Source organism: Nerophis ophidion, linkage group LG01 (genome assembly GCF_033978795.1).
Source record: "Nerophis ophidion isolate RoL-2023_Sa linkage group LG01, RoL_Noph_v1.0, whole genome shotgun sequence".
NCBI classification, from domain to species: Eukaryota; Metazoa; Chordata; class Actinopteri; order Syngnathiformes; family Syngnathidae; genus Nerophis; species Nerophis ophidion.
The window spans coordinates 83,965,133-83,992,017 of record NC_084611.1 but is presented as its reverse complement, the minus strand read 5'-3'; the positions used below and the strand labels follow the sequence as shown (position 1 = coordinate 83,992,017).

Genomic DNA, 26,885 nt, shown 5'->3' with positions numbered 1-26,885 from the left:
TATGTTGTCTTTGTAGCATATTCAACTGAATATGGGTTGAAAATGATTTGCAAATCATTGTATTCCGTTTATATCTAACACAATTTCCCAACTCATATGGAAACGGGGTTTGTGCTATATTTTTTGATGTAACAACAGGATATGTTCAGAAATAGTCATTTTCTCCTGCTTCAGGTTGTCTTTTAAGCCGTGGCCTCCAGCGATACTTTTGATGTCTGTGTGCGGAAGAGAGAAAAAGAGAGACTATGAGCAGCGTTTGTTTGAACCCGTCTATAATTAAAGACGATTTTACGTGTGAACACTGGGTGGCGCCAGACACCGAAAGGCTTCGGCCTTAAAGGTTCCGCCGAGTACTGTGCTGTAACGTCTGCAGGCAAACTGACAAACAGGACGAAGGCGGGAGAGTCCCGAGTGTTTAATCCCGGTTCTTGTCGAGCGCCATGTGACTATGATCCTCTTAGTGTGGCTTTCGCTGGAGAAGACGACTCATCCTGTAGTGTTTGTTGACGTGAGTGGGCTGTCAACTCGAGGTCCGGCAGACATGGCGAGCCCTGGGCAGAAAGTGGTGCTGATCACCGGCTGCTCCTCGGGAATTGGCCTGAGGATGGCCGTGATGCTGGCCAACGACGAACGGAAGCGCTACCACGGTAGGTAGGCTCAGTACTTTAGGCGTAATCATTCAGGTCTAAAAAATTAATTTATCAATCAATCAATCAAGGTTTACTTATATAGCTCTAAATCACAAGTGTCTCAAAGGGCTGCAAAATCCACAGCAACACCCTGAATCAGATCCCACAACAGGGCAAGAAAAAACCCAATGGGATGACAATGATAAATGGCTTGTACTTGTATAGCGCTTTTCTACCTTCAAGGTACTCAAAGCGCTTTGACACTACTTCAACATTTACCCATTCACACACACATTCACACACTGATGGAGGGAGCTGCCATGCAAGGCACCAACCAGCACCCATCAGGAGCAAGGGTGAAGTGTCTTGCTCAGGACACAACGGACGTGACGAGGTTGGTACTAGGTGGGATTTGAACCAGGGACCCTCGGGTTGCGCACGGCCACTCTCCCACTGAGCCACGCTGAGAAACCTTGGAGGGGACCGCAGATGTTGGGACCTCTAACCCCTGGAAGACCGCTGCAATGGACGTCGAGTGGATCTAACATAATATTGTGAGAGTCTAGTCCATAGTGGATCTAACATAATAGTGTGAGAGTCAAGTCCACAGTGGATCTAGCATAATAGTGAAAGTCCAGTCCATAGAGGATCTAACATAATAGTGTGAGAGTCCAGTCCATAGTGGATCTAGCATAATATTGTGAGAGTCTAGTCCATAGTGGATCTAGCATAATAGTGTGAGAGTCCAGTCCATAGTGGATCTAGCATAATAGTGTGAGAGTCCAGTCCATAGTGGATCTAACATAATAGTGTGAGAGTCTAGTCCATAGTGGATCTAACATAATAGTGTAAGAGTCCAGTCCATAGTGGATCTAGCATAATACTGTGAGAGTATAGTCCATAGTGGATCTAACATAATAATTTGAGAGTCCAGTCCATAGTGGATCTAGCATAATATTGTGAGAGTCTAGTCTATAGTGGATCTAACATAATAATGTGAGAGTCCAGTCCATAGTGGATCTAGCATAATATTGTGAGAGTCTAGTCCATAGTGGATCTAACATAATAGTGTGAGAGTCCAGTCCATAGTGGATCTAACAAAATAGTGTGAGAGTCCAGTCCACAGTGGATCTAACATAATAGTGTGAGAGTCCAGTTCATAGTGGATCTAACATAATATTGTGAGAGTCTAGACCATAGTGGATCTAACATAATAGTGTGAGAGTCCAGTCCATAGTGGATCTAACATAATAGTGTGAGAGTCCAGTCCATAGTGGATCTAACACAATAGTGTGAGAGTCCAGTCCATAGTGGATCTAACATAATATTGTGAGAGTATAGTCCATAGTGGATCTAACATAATGGTGTGAGAGTCCAGTCCATAGTGGATCTAACATAATAGTGTGAGAGTCCAGTCCATAGTGGATCTAACATAATAGTGTGAGAGTCCAGTCCATAGTGGATCTAACATAATATTGTGAGAGTATAGTCCACAGTGGATCTAACATAATAGTGTGAGAGTCCAGTCCATAGTGGATCTAACATAATAGGGGGGGGGGGGTTTGGACAGCTCGCGGCCTAATCTTTGGTCACCGAATCTGTGCCCCCCCTCTCCACGAAGGAAGGGGGTCAGAGCAGAAAAGAAATGGCAGATCAACTGGTCTAAAAGGGGGGTCTATTTAAAGGCTAGAGTATACAGACAAGATGTAACCAACGCATGGATAATGATCTCAGCGTCGCTGGTGGACAAAATGGAATGAATTTTAGCGATATTACGGAGATGAAAGAAGGCCATTTTAGTAACACTCCTAATGTGTGACTCAAATGAGAGAGTTGGGTCGAAGATAATACCCAGATTCTTTACCGAGTCACCTTGTGTAATTGTTTTGTTGTCAAAAGTTCAGGTGGTATTATCAAATAGGTGTTGTGTCTAGCAGGACCGATAATCAGCATTTCCGTTTTCTTAGCGTTGAGTTGCAAAAAGTTAACAGACATTCATTGTTTAATTTCCTTAAGACATGCCTCCAGCTGACTAGAATCCGGCTTGTTGGTCAGCTTTAGGGGCATGTAGAGTTGGGTGTCATCAGCATAACAGAATTTGCGTATGATGTCACCTAGATGCTGAAGAGTGCAGGGCCAAAAACCGAACCCTGGGGAATTCCGCACGATACCTTAACATAGTCCGAGGTCACATTGTTATGGGAGACGCACTGCATCCTGTCAGTAAGATAGGAGTTAAATCAAGAGAAGGCTAAGTCTGACATACCAATACATGTTTTGATACGCTCCAATAAAATATGATCGACGGTATCGAAAGCAGCGCCAAGATCGAGGAGCAGCAATATAGATGACGCATCAGAATCCATCGTTAGCAATAGATCATTAGTCATTTTTTGCGAGGGATGTCTCCGTAGAGTGATTTGCCCTGAAACCGGATTGAAATGTTTCACACAGATTGTTGGACGCTAAGTGTTCATTTAGCTGCTGTGCAACACTTTTTTCGAGGATTTTCGAAATAAAGGGAAGGTGAGACAACGGTCGGTAGTATACCATGAGGTCAGGATCGAGGTTAGGTATTTTAAGGAGAGGATGAATAGCCGCTTTTTTGAATGCTAGGGGAACAGTGCCAGAGGAAAGTGATAAGTTCATAATATTTAGCACTGATGGACGTATGCCGGCCATCTCTTGCCCTTTCTTTAAGTTTAGTTCCGCCCTCAAAAAACAACTAATATAGTAGAGAATAAACTTGATTGCATCACAGAAAGTTTCTCAAACTAATCCAAAAATTTAACATTTTACAAAGTGATCACTGCAGACACAAGCAAGGTTCGATGTTATTCCACAAGACGATGAAAGTGATAATTCAAAGAGTCATTTCCTTCGACGCACTTTTGTTTTTCTCCTGACTTTGTTACCTTAATGAACCACTTATTTCGGGACTCTACGAAAGCTCTTTCCTATCTCTTTATTTGAACGACTGCTAGATTCTATTAGCCGACCGATCAAAATAGGGTTTCACGGTGGCAGAGGGGTTAGTTGATGAATCCTGGAGTGTCTTCAGGTACTGAAATACATTGGAGCTTATCCACTGTACTACTTAGTGAAGTGTTTGAAATGTGGGTGACATGCATTTCAGATCATTATTTAGCAGAATATATTGTTTCCAGCCGCCAGGGAGCCCTCCCTGGGGCGAAAGAATGAAACATTCACGTACAAGTTAAATTAGTCCTTTTGCTGACTATGGTTTATCAAGTGGCACAATACCAGGATCACCTCTTGCCCTCCTCGCTGACCCTAGCTTGACCGTTCCTCGCTATTTTTAGGACATGTGTAGAAGCAGACAATAGCTAGGCACTATAGGTCCTGGCCAAGGCTACTAATTGATCCTCTTCACTGTGGATGAGGTATTCCAGGAGGGGAAGAAGACGCTAATGCTAATATGTAAACTGCTCTATGGCCATAGCGAATGCGCTAAGGCTATTTTAAAGTTATATTTAGCCACACACGAGCTATCCTTGGCATCAACGGAGCGAGCAGATGATCTTCCACTCTCATCTCTAAACCCATCATGTCTTTGACAAGATTTACAAGGCTTTTCTTCCAGTTTCATTCCTACAGTGGGGCAAAAAAGTATTTAGTCAGCCAGCGATTGTGCAAGTTCTCCCACTTAAAATGATGACAGAGGTCTGTAATTTTCATCATAGGTACACTTCAACTGTGAGAGACAGAATGTGAAAAAAAATCCAGGAATTCACATTGTAGGAATTTTTAAGAATTTATTTGTAAATTATGGTGGAAAATAAGTATTTGGTCAACCGTTCAAAGCTCTCACTGATGGAAGGAGGTTTTGGCTCAAAATCTCACGATACATGGCCCCATTCATTCTTTCCTTAACACGGATCAATCGTCCTGTCCCCTTAGCAGAAAAACAGCCCCAAAGCATGATGTTTCCACCCCCATGCTTCACAGTAGGTATGGTGTTCTTGGGATGCAACTCAGTATTCTTCTTCCTCCAAACACGACGAGTTGAGTTTATACCAAAACGTTCTATTTTGGTTTCATCTGACCACATGAAATTCTCCCAATCCTCTGCTGTATCATCCATGTATCCATTTTGGTATAAACTCAACTCGTCGTGTTTGGAGGAAGAAGAATACTGAGTTGCATCCCAAGAACACCCTACCTACTGTGAAGCATGGGGGTGGAAACATCATGCTTTGGGGCTGTTTTTCTGCTAGAGCCGCAGGTTGCAGACCCCTGGCATAGGGGTAGACGGAACAGGAAAACGGACAGGTCGTCACAAGGGTGGCGCCCCGTAGAAAGGTAGAAAAAAGGGTAAACATGGGGGGAATAAGGAGGAGAAAAAGGCAACTCCCAAACTGTGCTCGTATGTGGGGTTGGTGGGTCAGTTTGATACCAGGAAAAACCTCAAACAACCTATGCACACAAGAGCAAATATTACCAAACACAAAACTTAAGACTACCTACAACAGGCCTGGGCAATTATTTTGACTCGGGGGCCAGATTTGGAGAAAAAAAAATGTGTTTGGGGGGGCCGGTATATCTATTTTTAGGAAAACTAATACAAAACCTCACGATAAAGTCGGATTGAATTCTAAAAATGTTATGACAGACCGTCTGTCAGAGTTAGTTCGTGATGAACCCCAAGATGCAGAGATGGAGGCGGGCATTGAATAAGAAAACATGATTTAAATAAAATAATAGAACAAGAACCAACAAAAGGGTACTGACAAAAGGCGCGCACGACGCGGATAACAAACTAAAAGAGCTAGCATGGGAGCTAGAAGATAACGAGCCTAGTGTGGAAGCTGGCAGGTAGTGGGCAGGAAACAGAAGTCGTTACTTGTAGTATGAAAACAAACTGGAAGCAGGGAGCAAAAAAACAGTAAGCTACAAACAGCTAACAAATATAGCTTACCACTACGCTGCAATCACACAAGTAGGTACGACAAGTATAATGATAATAATTATAATAATAATAATGGATTAGATATATATCACGCTTTTCTATTGTTATATACTCAAAGCGCTCACAGAGAAGTGGGAACCCATCATTCATTCACACCTGGTGGTGGTAAGCTACATATGTAGCCACAGCTGCCCTGGGGTAGACTGACGGAAGCGTGGCTGCCAGTTTGCGCCTACGGCCCCTCCGACCACCACCAATCATTCATTCATCATTCATTCACTAGTGTGAGCGGCACCGGGGACAAAGGGTGAAGTGTCCTGCCCAAGGACACAACGGCAGCGACTTTGATGTCAATAGGTGGGAAACAAACCTGCAACCCTTAGGTTTCTGGCACGGCCGCTCTACCCACAACGCCATGCCGCGTAGAACCGACATTGACACGACACGGCACGACAATAACCCAGCCCTGACTGGAAGACAAAGCAGGTAAAAATAGGAGTGGGCTGATTGACACCAGGTGCGGCCAGGTGCCAATCGGCCGCAGCTGAGGGGAAACAGCGCCCAGGGAGAAACAAAATAAGAGCGCTGACAGGAAATACTACACACAGAGGAAACAAAGACAAATGCAGAGGAAAAAACTAAAACAGCCACAACCCCCAGCTAGGCCACCTCCACCTGCACCACGGCTAGCTGCACCACGGCTAGCACCTGTCGCTGCTTCACGGCGGGGACAAGCCAGACACCGTCTTGAAAACGGAATGGAATTGTATTTTTTTTTCTACGATCGATAAAACCCTGAATATTGAGAACATATGAACATCACACCCCCTCACCATCGACATATTTTACAATCAAGCTTAATGCAACAAACATTAAAATATGAACGCAAGGGGTAAAAAAACAAAATACATCTACAATCTGATGTATGTGATATATCACTAAGCTTTAGAACTTGGTTGTACAAAAGTCCCTGACTCTCGCATTTCAGGCTGGCCGCCCTGGAAACACTCTGTGGAAACGCTCCCCACCCACACTGCTTGGTCCCTCGTCTGACCTGCTGTGACGTAGGTTACCATAGTAACTAATTAGATTACCATAGTAACTAGTAGGGTTGTACGGTATACGGGTATTAGTATAGCACCGCGATACTAATGAATCATATTCGGTACCATACCTCCACTGAAAAGTACCGGTCCGCCACACTCTATGATTTTTTGTTAAAATAAAGCCAATAATGCAATTTTTTCTGGTACCCTTTATACAAAAAAGTATTGAAAAGAACTGAAATTGGTATCAGGACAACACTAGTCACTAAAATATCATGCAAAAGCGCAGATTCCAACCACTGAAATACTTTGCTGGCGACTTGTCCAGGGTGTACACCGCCTTCCGCCTGATTCTAGCTGAGAGAGGCACCAGTGCCCCCGCGACCCCAATGGGAATAAGCGGTAGAAAATGGACGGATTGGATAGATGGATTAAATACTTGGTTTAATTCAGGAACAGCTCTGCCCATCTTTCAATCGCCCGGAAAAGGGTGGAGTGCCATCTCCGGGTTGGGGAGGAGCCCCTGCCCCAAGTGGAGGAGTTCAAGTACCTAGGAGTCTTGTTCACGAGTGAGGGAAGAGTGGATCGTGAGATCGACAGGCGGATCGGTGCGGCGTCTTCAGTAATGCGGACGTTGTACCGATCCGTTGTGGTGAAGAAGGAGCTGAGCCGGAAGGCAAAGCTCTCAATTTACCGGTCGATCTACGTTCCCATCCTCACCTATGGTCATGAGCTTTGGGTCATGACCGAAAGGATAAGATCACGGGTACAAGCGGCCAAAATGAGTTTCCTCCGCCGTGTGGCGGGGCTCTCCCTTAGAGATAGGGTGAGAAGCTCTGCCATCCGGGAGGAACTCAAAGTAAAGCCGCTGCTCCTTCACATGGAGAGGAGCCAGATGAGGTGGTTTGGGCATCTGGTCAGGATGCCACCCGAACGCCTCCCTGGGGAGGTGTTTAGGGCACGTCCAACCGGTAGGAGGCCACGGGGAAGACCCAGGACACGTTGGGAAGACTATGTCTCTCGGCTGGCCTGGGAACGCCTCGGGATCCCCCGGGAAGAGCTAGACGAATTGGCTGGGGAAAGGGAAGTCTGGGTTTCCCTGCTTAGGCTGTTGCCCCTGCGACCCGACCTCGGATAAGCGAAAGAAGATGGATGGATGGATGGATAGTTCAAGACTTATGGTCATTAGAAAACATCACTGCACATCATAATGGCAGCTAAACTTTCCATCTTAAAGATCTAAAAAGGTTACTTGGGAACGTCCGGCGGGCCGGATTGAAAAGCTTAACGGGCCGCATGTGGCCCCCGGACCTTTATTTACCCAGGTCTGACCTACAAGGAGGGGGGATCGCAACCACCAGGGGCACTGCTGCGTAGTCACAAAAGTGTGGGATGTGGGGGCTAGGGTGTGTGTGTGTGTGTGTGTGTGTGTGTATGTAAGCCTGAAGAGTTGTGTACTTCGGTCTTGTAGCAATAACCTTGCCATGCCAAGACAAAATCCAGAATACACTGTCTAAACACATGAAAACGTTTTACTCTAATTGTCGATTTGGGGTCTGCAAATTAATCAGAACTTTTCCTTACAGACCAGACAGCTTCTCCGAGATGTTATCCAGTTTTCAATTTAGTTCAGGAACAGCTCTGCCCATCTTTCAATCATTTGTGGCAGATTGGGGGTACATTGATTGATTGATTGATTGATACTTTTATTAGTAGATTGCACAGTACAGTACATATTCCGTACAATTGACCACTAAATGGTAACACCCGAATAAGTTTTTCAACTTGTTTAAGTCGGGGTCCACGTTAATCAATTCATGGTAAACATTTAATGCAACCTTTCTCAAATAGAGGGTGGGTCCCCCTGGGGGGAATGTGTCTAAATGATTGTACTGTATAGTACTCCTGTATGTTGTGAAGTGTGAAGTGAATTATATTTATATAGCGCTTTTTCTCTAGTGACTCAAAGCGCTGTACATAGTGAAACCCAATATCTAAGTTACATTCAAACCAGTGTGGGTGGCACTGGGAGCAGGTGGGTAAAGTGTCTTGCCCAAGGACACAACAGCAGTGACTAGGATGGCGGAAGCGGGAATCGAACCTGCAACCCTCAAGTTGCTGGCACGGCCACTCTACCAACCGAGCTAATCCGTCACTGTTCTGTTGGGTTGTCTTCTCCTTTCTACAAGGTCTTATCGATCCATCACATCTGAAAAGTATAATGTCAAAAATTGGGAGTATAGCCAAGACTCAACACACTTACCTTTCCTAAGCACAATATTTGTTTCTTGTTTTAAAGGCCTACTGAAACCCACTACTAGCGACCACACAGTCTGATAGTTTATATATCAATGATGAAATATTAACATTGCAACACATGCCAATACGGCCAGTTTAGTTTACTAAATTACAATTTTAAATTTCCTGCGAAGTATCCTGTTGAAAACGTCGCGGAATGATGACGCGGTTTGTGACCTCACCGGTTGTAGCGGACATATTAGCCCAGCACCACCTACGGCTAAAAGTCGTCTCTTTTAATCGCATAATTACACAGTAATTTGGACATCTGTGTTGCTGAATCTTTTGCAATTTGTTCAATTAATAATGGAGACTATAAAGAAGAATGCTAATGGTGGAAAGCGGTGGATTGCAGCTGCCTTTGGCAACCGAGACACAGCCGGTGTTTCTTTGTTTGTCGTGAAGCTTTAACACAGAGTGGTCAAGCGAACATGTTTCTCTACGTCAACCAGCAAGTTTTTGGATGGGAAAATTGTGATATTAAGTCAGCTCTTACCGGAGACTTCAGTGGGTTATGGGACCTCATCCTGCAGCTCAAAAAGGCAGCTGTGATCTTGGGTCCTCGGCTTCTCTCAAAGACACTGGCGTTCACCGCAGCCCTCCGACTTTCAGGTATGACTTTACAATCTCATTAAAACACTGTTAAAACAATAAGCAGATAAGAGATCTTCCAGAATTATCCTAGTAAACGTGTCTAATTACATCTGAAACGCTCACACTGCCGCCGCCCGGAGCTGTCGCCTTTTCTTTTTTTTTTCTTTAGTGCCTCACTCTAACTTTCCTCATCCACAAATCTTTCATCCTCGCTCAAATTAATGGCGAAATTGTTGCTTTTTCGGTCCGAATAACTCTTGTTGCTGGAGGCTATGATTATAAACAATGTTCAGATGTGAGGAGCCCTACAACCCGTGACGTCACGCGCACATCGTCTGCTACTTCCGGGAAAGGCAATACTTTTTTTACGAGCGACCAAAAGTTGCGAACTTTATCGTGGATGTTCTCTACTAAATCCTTTCAGCAAAAATATGGCAATATCGCGAAATGATCAAGTATGACACATAGAATGGACCTGCTATCCCCGTTTAAATAAGAAAATCTCATTTCAGTAGGCCTTTAAAGTAGATTATTTTTGTTTCTGTCCACAGTCATAGCTACGATGCGAGACCTGAAGCGTAAAGACAAGCTAGTGGAGGCGGCTGGCGACGCCTACGGAAAGACGCTCTCTCTGGCTGTGCTTGACGTATGCACCGACGAATCAGTCAAACAGTGCATCAACGGCATCAAAGATCGCCACATTGACGTCCTAAGTGGGTCAATATTGATAAGAATGTATGAAACAAAGGGAACGCCAGATCAGTCTGTTTTGTCCCTTTTCCCTCCTAACCAGTCAACAACGCGGGCATCGGCCTGGTGGGCCCTGTGGAGAGCATCCCCATCGAGGAGATGAAGAAAGTGTTTGAGACCAACTTCTTTGGCGTGATAAGGATGATAAAGGAGGTGATGCCTGACATGAAGAAAAGGAAAGGAGGACACATCATAGTGGTCAGCAGCGTCATGGGACTCCAAGGTGGGCACTCAAAGCTGAACAGTGCACATCAGAAAACTGGTGCAGAGGAAACACAAATCCATGTATTTTGTCTTCAGAGAGCTGTAGAAATTTGAACAAAAAAATGGCAGCATTCACATAGACACACTAAAAAACTCTATAACAAACACTCTAATTATCGCATAGGTTTTTCAATAAATGGTTAAATACAAACCCCGTTTCCATTTGAGTAGGGAAATTGTGTTAGATGTAAATATAAACGGAATACAATGATTTGCGAATCCTTTTCAACCCATATTCAGTTGAATGCACTACAAAGACAAGATATTTGATGTCCAAACTCATAAATTTTTTATTTTTTTTGCAAATAATAATTAACTTAGAATTTCATGGCTGCAACACGTGCCAAAGTAGTTGGGAAAGGGCATGTTCACCACTGTGTTACATCACATTTTCTTTTAACAACACTCAATAAACGTTTGGGAACTGAAGAAACTAATTGTTGAAGCTTTGAAAGTGGAATTCTTTCCTATTCATGTTTTATGTAGAGCTTCAGTCGTTCAACAGTCCGGGATCTCCGCTGTCGTATTTTACGCTTCAAAATGCGCCACACATTTTCGATGGGAGACATGTCTGGACTTCAGGCGGGCCAGGAAAGTACCCACGCTCTTTTTTTACGAAGCCACGCTGTTGTAGCACGTGCTGAATGTGGCTTGGCATTGTCTTGCTGAAATAAGCAGGGGCGTCCATGAAAAAGACGGCACTTAGATGGCAGCATATGTTGTTCCAAAACCTGTATGTACTTTTCAGCATTAATGGTGCCTTCACAGATGTGTGAGTTACCCATGCCTTGGGCTCTAATGCACCCCCATACCATCACAGATGCTGCCTTTTGTACTTTGCGTCGTTAACAGTCTGGATGGTTCGTTTCCCCCTTCGTCCAGATGACACAATGTCGAATATTTCCAAAAACAATTTGATATGTGGACTTGTCAGATCACAGAACACTTTTCCACTGAGCATCAGTCCATCTTAGATGATCTCGGGCCCAGAGAAGCCGGCGGCGTTTCTGGATGTTGTTGATAAATGGCTTTCGCTTTGCATAGTAAAGCTTTAACTTGCACAAACAGATGTAGCGACGAACTGTATTTAGTGACAGTGGTTTTCTGAAGTGTTCCTGAGCCCATGTGGTGATATCCTTTAGAGATTGATGTCGGTTTTTGATACAGTGCCGTCTGAGGGATCGAAGGTCGCGGTCATTCAATGTTGGTTTTTGGCCATGCCGCTTACATGGATTGATTTCTCCAGATTCTCTGAAACCTTTTGATCATATTATGGACTGTAGATGTTGAAATCCCTAAATTTCTTGCAATTGCACTTTGAGAAACGTTGTTTTTAGACCGTTTGACTATTTGCTCACGCAGTTGTGGACAAAGGGGTGTACCTCGCCCCATCCTTTCTTGTGAAAGACTGAGCATTTTTTGGGAAGCTGTTTTTATACCCAATCATGGCACCCCACCTGTTCCCAATTAGCCTGCACACCTGTGGGATGTTCCAAATAAGTATTTGATGAACATTCCTCAACTTTATCAGTATTTATTGCCACCTTTCCCAACTTCTTTGCCACGTGTTGCTGGCATCAAATTCTAAAGTTAATGATTATTTGCAACAACAAAAAAAATGTTTATCAATTTGAACATCAAATATGTTGTCTTTGTAACATATTCAACTGAATATGGGTTGAAATTGATTTGCAAATCATTGAATTCTGTTTGTATTTACATCTAACACAATTTCCCAACTCATATGGAAACGGGGTTTGTGCATAGTGGTTGGAGTGTTAATGCGGCTGATTGAATAGAGGCGTAAATTAATGACAATACAACAAACTGTTATACTAGATGGCGAAATTAAACTATATATTGCAAGTTATTTGGTAGTTTATCAAGGTTGGTAGCCGTGTTCTTTTGTTTACTTACTTTGACTAATTTACTTTTACTTTAAGTGAAAAATTGTGGTCAGACCTTGCAAGCCTCAAGTTGAAGACTTCCCAATTCCCAGCAGCTTTGAATTTACTGCAGCATCATGTTGAAGAACCAGTGCAGACAATATTTGTTTTGCTGTGCAGGAGTGGTATTCAATGACGTCTACGCAGCTTCCAAGTTTGCCATGGAGGGTTTCTGTGAGTGTTTGGCGGTGCAGCTGTTGAAGTTTAACGTCACGTGAGTGCTGCACATATTTTTTTGCCCCTCGTACACAACAAGCGTAAATCTTGTGCAACTGTAGCGGCTCTGCTTGTGTTTCTGATCTTCCATTACTGCCATTGCTTCCCAGAACAGTGCAAACCCACGTCAAGAGATTGGGACGGTAAATTTGAATTTGTCAGGGACTGCGGTTTACTAAGGTGTACCTGGCTCAGCCACCCTGGCTGGCTTACGTTACACAACCTTAGTAGCACTCCTGTTTCCTCCAAAAATATGCAACTAGCCAGGTCTTTTAATCAATCATCAATCAATCAATGTTTATTTATATAGCCCTAAATCACAAATGTCTCAAAGGACTGTACAAACCACTACGACTCCGACAGCCTCGGAAGAACCCACAAAAGGGCAAGGAAAACTCACACCCAGTGGGCAGGGAGAATTCACATCCAGTGGGACGCCAGTGACAATGCTGACTATGAGAAACCTTGGAGAGGACCTCAGAAGTGGGCAGCCCCCCCCCCCCTCTAAGGGACCGAAAGCAATGGATGTCGAGCGGGTCTAACATGATACTGTGAAAGTTCAATCCATAGTGGCTCCAACACAGCTGCGAGAGTTCAGTTCAAAGCGGATCCAAGACAGCAGCCAGAGTCCCGTCCACAGGAAACCATCCCAAGCGGAAGCGGATCAGCAGCGTAGAGATGTCCCCAACCGATACACAGGCGAGCGGTCCATCCTGGGTCCCAACGAGCGGTCCATCCTGGGTCTCGACTCTGGACAGCCAGTACTTCATCCATGGTCATCGGACCGGAACCCCTCCACAAGGGAGGGGGGGACATCGGAGAAAAAAGAAAAGAAGCGGCAGATCAACGGGTCTAAAAAGGAGGTCTATTTAAAGACTAGAGTATACAGATGAGTTTTAAGGTGAGACTTAAATGCTTTTTACTGAGGTAGCATCTCGAACTGTTACCGGGAGGGCATTCCAGAGTGCTGGAGCCCGAACGGAAAACGCTCTATAGCCCGCAGACTTTTTTTGGGCTTTAGGAATCACTAATGAGCCGGAGTCATTTGAACGAAGATTTCCTGCCGGGACATATGGTACAATACAATCGGCAAGATAGGATGGAGCTAGACCGTGTAGTATTTTATACGTAAGTAGTAAAACCTTAAAGTCACATCTTAAGTGCCAAGGAAGCCAGTGCAGGTGAGCCAGTACAGGCGTAATGTGATCAAACTTTCTTGTTCTTGTCAAAAGTCTAGCAGCCGCATTTTGTACCAACTGTAATCTTTTAATGCTAGACATGGGGAGACCCGAAAATAATACGTTACAGTAATCGAGGCGAGACGTAGCAAACGCATGGATAATGATCTCGACGTCGTTAGTGGACAAAATGGAGCGAATTTTAGCGATGTTACGGAGATGAAAGAAGGCCGTTTTAGTAACGCTTTTAATGTGTGACTCAAAGGAGAGAGTTGGGTCGAAGATAATACCCAGATTTTTTACCGAGTCACCTTGTTTTATTATTTGGTTGTCAAATGTTAAAGTTGTATTATTAAATAGAGGTCGGTGTCTAGCAGGACCGATAATCAGCATTTCCGTTTTTTTGGCGTTAAGTTGCAAAACATTAGCGGACATCCATTTTTTAATTTCTGATTTGTTGTCAGATCTTAAATTGATATTATGTGGATAGAACTACAATGGTTTAGTGCAGACACTAGGTGTGGTGGTATTTGTCCTCCGAATTTGAACCATCCCCTTGTTCACCCCCTGGGAGGTGAGGGGAGCAGTGGGCAGCAGCGGTGCCACGCCCGGGAATCAGTTTTGGTGATTTAACCCCCAATTCCAACCCTTGATGCCGAGTGCCAAGCAAGGAGGTAATGAGTCCCATTTTTATAGTCTTTGGTATGACTCGGCCGGGATTTGAACTCACAACCTACCGATCTCAGGGCGGACACACTAACCACTAGGCCACTGAGTAGGTAGGTAAATCACTGGAGGTGATCGATAAATAACAGACAGATAATTATGAGGCTGACATGAGGAATTATAACGTCACATCTGTAATATATATTTTTTTTCTTTTTTTTTTTATTGACATCCAGCATCAGACATTTCCATCTACTAAATCAGGGGTGCCCACACTTTTTCTGCAAGCGAGCTACTTTTCAATTGACCAACTCGAGGGGATCTACCTCATTTATATATATCATTTATATTTATTTATTTATGAAAGAGACATTTTTGTAAACAAGTTAAATGTGTTTAATGATAATACAAGCATGTGTAACACATATAGATGTCTTTCTTTCACAAAGACAAGAATATAAGTTGGTGTATTACCTGATTCTGATGACTTGCATTGATTGGAATCAGACAGTAATGATGATAATGCCCACATTTTCAAATGGAGGAGAAAAAAAGTTGTCCTTTCTGTACAATACCACATGAAAGTGGTTGGTTTTTGGCATCTAATTCATCCAGCTTCCATACACTTTACAAGAAAAACATTGGCGGCAAATTCCGTAGCTTGCTTGATTGACATTCACGGCACCTGAGGGTCTTGTGAGATGACGCTGGCTGCTGCCAGTTGATTATTATGAAAAAATGATAGAGAGGAAGGCGAGAAACACTTTTTATTTCAACAGACTTTCGCGCCGTCCCTTCCGTCAAAACTCTAAAGGCTGACTGCACATTTCCTATCTTCACAATAAAAGCCCTGCTTCATGCTGCCTGCGCTAACAAAATAAGAGTCTCGAAAAGCTGGCGTGCACAAGTGATGTGCACGCCAGCTTCCTGAGGGATCGCTTGTGCACGCCAGACTCTACATTTAGTTAGCGCAGGCAGCATGAAGCAGGGCTTTTATTGTGAAGATAGGAAATGTGCAGTCGGCCTTTAGAGTTTTGACGGAAGGTACGGCGCGAGAGTCTGTTGAAATAAAAAGTGTTTCTCGCCTTCCTCTCGGTCATATTTTCATAATAATGATCTTGCAGCAGCCAGCGTCATCTCACAAGACCCTCCGGTACCGTGAATGTCATTTAAGTGACGTCTTGGTGAAAATTGATGATCACGAATTTTTAGGTCTATTTTTTTTAAAAGCCTGGCTGGAGATCGACTGACACACCCCCCGCAGTCGACTGGTAGCTCGCGATCGACGTAATGGGCACCCCTGCACTAAATCATATATTCACATACATCACATAACCGTTGTCTGCCCGAAATGTCAAAAGTATTTTTGTTTGCCACCCACCCCCCCAAAAAAAGAAACAGAGATAAACAAAAACAAGGTAGTATCTACACATACAGCAATTAAATCAGCAAAGAGTAAATAATACATTGATAATAATAATGAACAGAAATAAAATGAAATAAATATATACAGATACTTATATGTATATATACACATATAGGGAGTAATCTTTTTTTTTTTTTTTTTTTTTAAACAGTACACTAATTCCTAAGATTTAAGTCAGGCTTATGGGGCGTGACATAATTGACCCAGTTTTCCCAGTATGTGGCAAATTTCTCCAATTTATAATTAATAAAGGCAGTTATCTTCTCCATTTTATATATGTCCATTGTGGTTTCCATCCATTGCTTCAAAGTTGGGCTCTCCTGGGATATCCATTTCCTAGTGATGGTCTTTTTACAAGCCACCAGTAGGATATTCATTAAGTATTTATCTTTCTTCAGCCAATCTTGAGGAGCAAGTCCAAAAAACAATCCTGTAAAGCTTGGTGTATCTCTTTACATCTGTAATATTTAAAAAAACAAAATAATGCTCCAATGAGGCGAGGTTACTTGAGTGAACCCTATAGACCAGGGGTCAGCAACCTTTTTGAAACCAAGAGCTACTTCTTGGGTACTGATTATTGCGAAGGGCTACCAGTTTGATACACACTTAAGAAAATTGCCAGAAATAGCCAATTTTCTCAATTTACCTTTAATAAATAAATCTATATATTAAAAAATGGGTATTTCTGTCTGTCATTCTGTCGTACATTTTTTTTTCCTTTTACAGGTTTTCTGTAGAGAATAAACGATGAAAAAAACACTTAATTGAACGGTTTAAAAGAGGAGAAAACAGGAAAAAAAAGGAAAATTAAATTTTGAAACATATTTTATCTTCAATTTCGTCTCTTTAAAATTCAAAATTCAACCGAAAAAAAGAAGAGAAAAACTAGCTAATTTGAATCTTTTTGAAAAAATTAAAAAATAATAATTTTTGGAACATCCTTAGTAATTTTTCCTGATTAAGATCAATTTTAAAATGTTGATGACATGTTTTAAATAGGTTAAAATCCAATCTGTATTTTGTTAGAATATATAACAAATTGGACCAAGCTAAATTTCTAACAAAGACAAATCATTATTTCTTCTAGATTTTCCAAAACAAAAATTTCAAAAGAAATTCAAAAGAATTAGAAATAAGATTTAAATTTGATTCTAAAGATTTTCTGGATTTGCCAGGATATTTTTATTTTATTTTAATCATAATAAGTTTGAAGAAATTTTTCACAAATATTCTTTGTCAAAAAAAAAGAAGCTAAAATGAAGAATTAAATTCAAATTTATTTATTATTCTTTACAATAAAAAAATGTATTTACTTGAACATTGATTTAAATTGTGAGGAAAGAAAATGAAGGAATTTAAAAGGTAAAAAGGTATATGTGTTTAAAAATCCTAAAATCATTTTTAAGGTTGTATTTTTTCTCTAAAATTGTCTTTCTTAAAGTTATAAGAAGCAAAGTAAAAAAAAAATTATGAATTTATTTAAACAAGTGAAGACCAAATCTTTAAAATATTTTCTTGGATTTTCAAATTCTATTTGAGTTTTGTCTCTCTTAGAATTAAAAAGGTTGAGCAAAGCGAGACCAGCTTGCTAGTAAATAAATACAATTATAAAAACAGAGGCAGCTCACTGGTAAGTGCTGCTATTTGAGCTATTTTTAAAACAGGCCAGCGGGCGACTCATCTGGTCCTTACGGGCTACCTGGTGCCCGCGGGCACCGCTTTGGTGACCCCTGCTATAGACTTTGTCCAGCAATAAACCATCCATCTCCATCCATCCATCTTCTTCCGCATATCCGAGGTCGGGTCGCGGGGGCAACAGCCTAAGCAGGGAAACCCAGATTTCCCTCTCCCCAGCCACTTCGTCCAGCTCTTCCCGGAAGATCCCGAGGCGTTCCCAGGCCAGCTGGGAGACATAGTCTTCCCAACGTGTCCTGGGTCTTCCCCGTGGCCTCCTACCGGTTGGACGTGCCCTAAACACCTCCCTAGGGAGGCGTTCGGGTGGCATCCTGATCAGATGCCCGAACCACCTCATCTGGCTCCTCTCGATGTGGAGGAGCAGCGGCTTTACTTTGAGTTCCTCCCGGATGGCAGAGCTTCTCACCCTATCTCAGTTCTGTTTTATTTCCTTGATAGCTACAATTTTACTACATTCATGCTTGTTGTCTGTGCGATTCATCACATTGATAGGACTATTTCCCCGGACTGTAGCGTTTTGATTTTGAGCCTTCTTCTTCAGGTTGTCAATGATCGAGCCCGGCCCAGTACACACTGAATTCGAGGCAAAGATGATTCAAGACGTTAGGCAAAAAGAATATCCTGGAACCGACCCGGACACGGTGCATTACTTCAAGAACGTCTACCTCCCGTCTTCGGTGGACATCTTTGAGACTCTGGGACAAAGGCCAGACGACATCGCCAGAGTAAGTTCCTGAAAACAACCCCCCTCGCACCCGGTCTCTTCCTGCATGTGATTGTAATCTTTTGTCCCGCAGTGCACCAAGAAGGTGATTGAAGCCAGCAGTCCTCGTTTCCGTAACTTGACCAACCCCATGTACACGCCCATCGTGGCACTGAAATACGCAGACGAAACTGGAGGCCTGTCGGTCCACGCCTTCTACCACATGCTCTTCAGCCTGGGCCCGCTCATGCACGTTAGCATGACCGCCATGAAGTACCTCACCTGTGGATGTCTGAGGAGCCGGACTGTTTCGCCGAACTGACGAATCCTAACATGGACTGGACTGACGGTGAATTAACGCCACTTGATCACAGGTTGTCTGGGGCGGTATGGCTCAGTTGGTAGAGCGGCCGTGCCAGCTACTTGAGGGTTGCAGTTTCGATCCCCGCTTACACCATCCTAGTCACTGCCGTTGTGTCCTTGGGCAAGACACTTTACCCACCTGCTCCCAGTGACACCCACACTGGTTTATATGTAACTTAGATATTGGGTTTCACTATGTAAAGCGCTTTGAGTCACTAGAGAAAAAGCGCTATATAAATACACTTCACTTCTTTTTGTGATGGATAATAAAAACAACTCCTTCATTGAAAATTGAGTGTCTTGATTCATTTTCTTATGGCACACGTTTCTCTGTACACACAAATGTTTCATTAAGAGAAAAGAAAGACTGGCTTGACATACTGGCGCCATCTGGTGGACGAAATTATGAAGGAGTTCAATTTACTGCAGTTTCCAACTCTAAGGCAGTGGTTCTCAACATTTTTTCAGTGATGTAACCCAGTGGTCCCCAACCACCGGGCCGCAGAAGAATTTTTTATTTAAAAAAAAATATATATATATATATATATTTTTTTTTTTAATTAAATCAACATAAAAAAACTAGGAGTGGGCAAATTAATGCGTTAATTACGAGTTAACTCATCAATCTATTAACGCCGACAATTATTTTATCGCACATTTCCGTATGTTGTTTACATGCTTTTATTTTGTTAACGCCTTTTCTTAAGAAGATGGCGTCGCCCGGATGGGCTTCGGCGTGGAGGGGCTCTTGGTAAAGATGGAACATTCGGCAAAAATACCGGACAATTCTGCAAATTTCATGGCTGGCTTACAGCGTGGTCACTCCGGGATCACTTACGACCGCCAGACAATTCTGAATGTGGATAGATCGGGCCGTTTTGGACTGAATGACGCGTGCTTGCTAGACCGGCTAGCTAGCATGGGAATACTTTGCCGGCTACATCCAGCGGCCTGTGAAGCAGTGGAGTATATGTGTTGTCTGTCTATTTATCAATAATGCAGACGAGGAGTGTTGGCTGAGTTCTTAATGTTTACTTTCAGAGCGTGCATATCACAACATACAAGATGCCGTCATGGCGACACAACCTATACCCGGCTACCGCGCATGCTCGTCACTCCTGTTGCATGCTGGGTAGGGTAGTTATTTTATTCCCTGGCTCATAACATCACAATATAGTAGCATGTATATACGTTCAGTTTATCAAAGCACCAAGCAAACAATCGGAAAATTCCCATCATATCAATTCCTAGATATGGTCATAATTATTTTAAGTGCACTACGCAGAATAAACACAACATTATTAATATTGCTACTATGGATAATTTGAACAAAAATTCCCTAAAACAGCCCACTACCTATAATATAGGTTTTTTAAACATAAGATCCCTGATAAAAAAAAAAATTCTGCTGTTACCTCAGAAATTGCCTGTTCAGATGTTATGATTGTGGCTCAGAGATTTGTATGTAGATTATATTTATTTTCCATAACAAACAGGATAACTTAAATACCCTGGCAGTGGCAATAAGCTTAAATGTTTGTATTTACATTTTTTGAGTTGATTTTCATAAAATATGCTATTTAACTGCTACTGTTTAACAAGGATTGATTTAAATTGTGTTTGCACAACAAATGTTTGGGCGCTTTTGTTCATGTGGGAGAATATTCCAATAAAGGTGCACTACACACTACTTTTGAATTCATTATTGGGCTTTGCGTATACAATGCAGTTAATCGCGATTAATCTGAGAAATAGTGCGATTAACTTCGATTAAAAAAATTTTAATCGTTGCCCAGCCCTAAAAAAAACACAATATACACTTACAATTAGTGCACCAACCACAAAAAACTCCCTTTTTCATGGCAAAAACGTCCCTTTTTCATGACAAAGAAGAAAAAAAAAAAAAAAAAAGGACAAATTATTAAGCGTTGACCGGTCCACGGATACAAAAAAGGTTGGGGACCACTGATGTAACCCTTTTGAACATGTTTTAAATTCAAGTACCCCCCTAATCAGAGCAAAGCGTTTTTGTTTGAATAAAATTGATAAAGAAGAAAAAATTTTAAAAAATCCAAAATGTCCTCAGCATTCAGTGAGGAAATACAAAAGATCCTCGACCGACTGGAACCTTGTCGTCCAAAAAGCGACCCTCGTCAAGACCTTTATGCGTGTTCGCTCCTCCAACGCCCGGCTCATTTGTGTTTAACATCCAAGAGCGCGAACAAATTTGAAACAAATGTGCTTGTCTGTTGTTGGTGTGAAAGCATGGAATTCTCTAAACCAGGGGTAGGGAACCTATGGCTCTAGAGCCAGATGTGGCTCTTTTGATGACTGCATCTGGCTCTCAGATAAATCTTAGCTGACATTGCTTAACGCGATAATTATGAATAATTTCACTGGTAACCACAGTGCTAAAAATAACATGCAAAATATATAAAACATTCTCATGCATTTATATCCATCCATCCGTTTTCTACCGCACCTGTTCAAGAAGTCGCATTAATGGTAAGAAGTATTTTACGCCACGATGGGGAGGGGAGGGTTGCAGCTTTGTAGCGGGGTCGTTCTCCCAGGAAGGCAGACGGACTACTCGAGACATGGCATTTAGGTAAAAACATGATTTAATTTTAACTAAAAAAATATACAAACAAAAATTGCTCACAGCCGAGGCACAACTTGGGCGAAAGAACGAAGCTAACGCATAAACAGACTAAGAACATAAATCAAACAAAACTTACTTGGCATGGCATGAAGCACAAAACTATGGCAAGGCATGAAACAAGTCAGCACAGGGCGACTGACTGGCAAAGAAGAGCTTAAATACTGCCTCTGGTTAGTGCTCGGGAAGCAGGTGAGCGGGCATTTTGTCCACCGGAGACAGGTGGACAAGATGAGTAACCAAGGAAACCAGACAAGAGAGTGGAAAAAAACAGGAACTTAAAGAGTCCAAAGGACAAACAGCACATGGCCAAACAAAAACGTAATCAACAGACATGACATTTGATTTATTATTGGTTAGCTTCAGAATAACAATGTTATTAAAAAGAATAAGAGACTTATTATACTCTAAAAATGATGGTCTTACTTAAAAATGCACGCATTTAGTTGTATTCAGTGTTAAAAAATACCACATGGCTCTCACGGAAATACATTTTGAAATATTTGGCTTTCATGGCTCTCTCAGCCAAAAAGGTTCCCGACCCCTGATCTAAACAAAGACATAAAAAGCTGTAAGAATATCTTTGTATTTAAAAAGAGTTATAAAAAGAGAAAACTGAAATTATATCAAACTGAGTTTTGATTTAGATTGGACGTGTCACTTGGAGAAGGCATTCGACCGTGTCCCCCGGGAAGTCCTGTGGGGAGTGCTCAGAGAGTATGGGGTACCGGACTGTCTTATTGTGGCGGTCCGCTCCCTGTATGATCAGTGTCAGAGCTTGGTCCGCATTGCTGGCAGTAAGTCGGACACGTTTCCAGTGAGGGTTGGACTCCGCCAAGGCTGTCCTTTGTCACCGATTCTGTTCATAACTTTTATGGACAGAATTTCTAGGCACAGTCAAGGCGTTGAGGGGTTCCGGTTTGGTGGCCACGGGATTAGGTCTCTGCTTTTTACAGATGATGTGGTCCTGATGGCTTCATCTGGCCGGGATCTTCAGCTCTCACTGGATCGGTTTGCAGCCGAGTGTGAAGCGACCAGAATGAGAATCAGCACCTCCAAGTCCGAGTCTATGGTTCTCGCCCGGAAAAGGGTGGAGTGCCATCTCCGGGTTGGGGAGGAGCCCCTGCCCCAAGTGGAGGAGTTCAAGTACCTAGGAGTATTGTTCACGAGTGAGGGAAGAGTGGATCGTGAGATCGACAGGCGGATCGGTGCGGCGTCTTCAGTAATGCGGACGTTGTACCGATCTGTTGTGGTGAAGAAGGAGCTGAGCCGGAAGGCAAAGCTCTCAATTTACCGGTCGATCTACGTTCCCATCCTCACCTATGGTCATGAGCTTTGGGTCATGACCGAAAGGATAAGATCACGGGTACAAGCGGCCGAAATGAGTTTCCTCCGCCGTGTGGCGGGGCTCTCCCTTAGAGATAGGGTGAGAAGCTCTGCCATCCGGGAGGAACTCAACGTAAAGCCGCTGCTCCCCCACATCGAGAGGAGCCAGATGAGGTGGTTCGGGCATCTGGTCAGGATGCCACCCAAACGCCTCCCTAGGGAGGTGTTTAGGGCACGTCCAGCTGGTAGGAGGCCACGGGGAAGACCCAGGACACGTTGGGAAGACTATGTCTCCCGGCTGGCCTGGGAACGCCTCGGGATCCCCCGGGAAGAGCTAGACGAAGTGGCTGGGGAGAGGGAAGTCTGGGTTTCCCTGCTTAGGCTGTTGCCCCCGCGACCCGACCTCGGATAAGCGGAAGATGATGGATGGATGGATGGATGGACGTGTCATTGTGAAAGTGCTTAAAGGAAAATGGAAAAGTATGTTGGAGTTTGGGTGTTGGTGGAGGGAACAGTTATAAAGTCATCTAAAATACTGTAATTTGTGTTTAAAAAAGGGGCAGATAAATATAAGAATATAATTCTTCCATCTGCTCCTTTCTGATCATGGAAATGTATAAAAAAAAAATTTTTAAAAAAAAATGAAAGTGTCTATTGTACGTGGCTTGTAAATATGCATTTTCATGAAAGGAATAAAAATAAATGATGATGATGATGAAAGAAGTAAAATACAGCACTATGTCATCAGTTTCTAATTTATAAAATTGCATAACTGTGCAAAATATTGCTAATTTTTAGTGGTCTTTCTTGAACTATTTGAAAAAAGGGATATAAAAATAACTAAAAACTTGTTGATTCAATTATAAATCAAGATTTCCACACATAGAAGTAATCATCAAGTTAAAGTCCCCTCTTTGGGGATTGTAATAGAGATCCATCAACTTAATTCTAAACATTTCTTCACAAAAAAGAACTCTTTAACATCAATATTTATGGAACATGTCCACAAAAATTCTAGCTGTCAACACTGAATATTGCATTTTTGCATTTTTTTTTTCACAGTTTATGAGCTTACATTCATATTTTGTTGAAGTATTATTCAATAAATATATTCATAAAGGATTTTTGAATTGTTTCTATTTTCAGAATATTTTTTTAAAATCTCACGTACCCCTTGGCATACCTTCAAGTACCCCCAGGGGTACGCGTACCCCCATTTAAGGTGTTATTTTTTCCCTAAAATTAAATATAAATATAAATTAGGTATTCACAATTCTGCAAAAAAATGTGAATCAGAATTTAGGATACTCTCTGACAGTTTTTCCACAAACACAACATGCTTTTGTTTTTAAAGAAATCACACAGGGGTTTTCTTTTGTGATTACGACTATTATTAGGTAGACTCCACATGGTCTTTCGGCATTCTTCATGTGAGCTTCCGTAAAGACAGTTAAAGGACAAATTCATGAAGATGCATTCATTAGGACGGCGGAAAAAGATTATCAGGACTCCTCTACCTACTATCCAGGACATCGCAAAAAGCCGCTGCCTGACCAGGGCTCAGAAAATCTGCAAAGACTCCTCCCACCCCCCACCAAGGACTGTTTTCACTGCTGGACTCTAGGAAGAGGTTCCGCAGCCTTCGAAGCAGAACCTCCAGGTTCTGTAACAGCTTCTTCCCTCAGGCCTTAAGACTCTTCCAGGCATCATAACTATCCCCTCAATTCCCCCCAAAATGGATTAACTTGCTGGAATAAAAAGACAATATAACATACATCCATAAACCTGGATGCATATGCAAAAGTGCAATAAATTTATCTGTACAGTAATATATGTATTTATATATGCACCTTATTGATTTTTTTTTATCCTGCACTACCATGAGCTATAATAATGCAACGAAATTTCGTTCTTATTTGTACTGCAGGGGTGTCAAACTCAAATACAGAGTGGGCCAAAATTTAAAGGTGAACAAAGCCGCGGGCCAAGGTTGAACAAGTTAACCTTTTAATAGGGACCCAAACAAGTTTTGCATTAAATATATTGAACAAGCAAGGCTTATATAACTTTATAGTAACGTGCAAAATCATCAAGTTTCAAATAATGATAATGAAAAAATATCAATGGCATATCAAATAAAATTTTAATAAACATTGAATGCCTCTTTTCTATTTTGCAGCCTTCTGAGTTAAATATCAACATAAACTTTTTTCCACAGGCTAAAATACATTTGAAAATATCCATCCATCCATTTTCTACCGCTTATTCCCTTTTGAGGTCGCGGGGTGCGCTGGCGCCTATCTCAGCTACAATCGGGCGGAAGGCGGGGTACACCCTGGACAAGTCGCCACCTCATCGCAGGGCTAACACAGATAGACCGACAACATTCACACTCACATTCACACACTAGGGCCAATTTAGTGTTGCCAATCAACCTATCCCCAGGTGCATGTCTTTGGAAGTGGGAGGAAGCCGGAGTACCCGGAGGGAACCCACGCATTCACGGGGAGAACATGCAAACTCCACACAGAAAGATCCCGAGCCTGGATTTGAACCCAGGACTGCAGGAACTTTGTATTGTGAGGCAGATGCACTAACCCCTCTGCCACCGTGAAGCCCCATTTGAAAATAAATTAACAATAATGAATGAATCAAACATTCAAGCCTTGAAGTAGCAAGAGAAAGTGCATGAATAAAATGTTAATTATTTCTCAGTTTGCTACACTGATTTGCTTTAACACTAAATGTGGAACAAGTAGCGCTTGTGCAAAACCAACGTTCAAATAACAAACGAAAGAACATCAATGGTGTATGTGTGTGTGCGCATGTGTGCGCGTGTGTGTGTGTGTGTGTGTGTGTGTATTTTGGGTATATGCATGTGTGTATGTATGTGATTGTGTGTGTATATGTATATATATATAAATATATATATATATATATTGTATATATGTGTGTGTATATGTGTGTGTACATATGTATATATGTAAGTGTGTGTGAATTTAAATGTATTATATACAAACAATCCTATGAATTCTGACTAAAGAATTGGTGCCGATGGAAACTAAGAAAAGGGATTTGGGTACACTATCTGGAGTAGAGGGCAGGCGAGTGGGGGATCTTATGTTCGTGGATAACTCCTCTGAAAGGGGGCTCCCCTCGTCTCTTTTAATGCACAGCATAGGACAGACACATAGCAAGAGTGGTCCTCAGGTCCTGTTGATTAGGGGCAGTAGCTCCACAGCCACAGATCCAATATTAACCACTAATATCACAGTCAAAATGAAAGCTTGTTCCCATAGGCACCATAAACTGTTAATAATGTTTAGACAAAAGTGTATATTATATATACTATTATATATATAGTATCTATATAGGTGTGTGTGTGTGTGTGTGTGTGTATGTGTGTGTGTGTGTGTGTGTGTGTGTGTGTGTGTGTGTGTGTGTGTGTGTGTGTGTGTGTGTGTGATGGATATGTGTGTATTTTGGGTATATGCATGTGTGTATGTATGTGATTGTGTGTGTATATGTATATATATTTATATATATGTATATATATATATAAATTGTATATATGTGTGTGTATATGTGTGTGTACATATGTATATATGTAAGTGTGTGTGAATTTAAATGTATTATATATAGACAATATATAGCAGCAACCACTGAATTGAATTATATTATATATATTATTGTATTATATATTATATATATATATATTGTATATGTATAGGGGTGGGACCTAATAAGTTTACTTCTTCCCACTCCCTTTTGAGCCAATCTTGACATCTACAAAAGATTAGTCACATGTAATGTTTTCAATGTAGGTGTAAAAATAATGTATCTATATATTTCTTTTGTATTTTATGTCATTCTCTTGTTTTGTTTGCATGGCTCAAAATAAACCATTCATTCATTCCTTCATTCATTCAAATAAAATTTAAAGAAAACATTTAATGCCTGTTTTCTTTTTGCAGCCTTCTAAAGTAAATATCAACATTAACTTTTTCCACAGGCTAATAAATTCGAAAATTAAATAACAATGAGGTGGGCGGGGTTGGTGGTAGCAGAGGGTGTATTTGGTAGCGTCCTGGAAGAGTTAGTGCTGCAAAGGATTCTGTGTATTTGTTCTGTCGTGTTTATGTTGAGTTACGGTGCAGATGTTCTCCCAAAATGTGTTTGTCATTCTTGTTTATTGT

At 42.0% G+C, this 26,885-nt stretch overlaps 2 protein-coding genes across 2 annotated transcripts in view; one reads left to right on the top strand and one right to left on the bottom strand.

Annotated features, from left to right (window-relative positions):
- Positions 1-26,885, bottom strand: part of LOC133560790 (collagen alpha-1(XI) chain-like) — a 174,359-nt gene that overhangs the window by 143,355 nt on the left and 4,119 nt on the right. The gene's annotated exons all lie outside the window — the stretch shown is intronic.
- LOC133560782 (retinol dehydrogenase 8-like) lies at positions 381-18,964 on the top strand. The gene is made up of 6 exons (XM_061913711.1): positions 381-647; positions 10,049-10,210; positions 10,291-10,470; positions 12,578-12,671; positions 18,180-18,363; positions 18,436-18,964. The coding sequence occupies exons 1-6, from the start codon at positions 449-451 to the stop codon at positions 18,661-18,663; spliced, it is 1,047 nt and encodes a 348-aa protein (XP_061769695.1). The 5' UTR covers positions 381-448; the 3' UTR covers positions 18,664-18,964.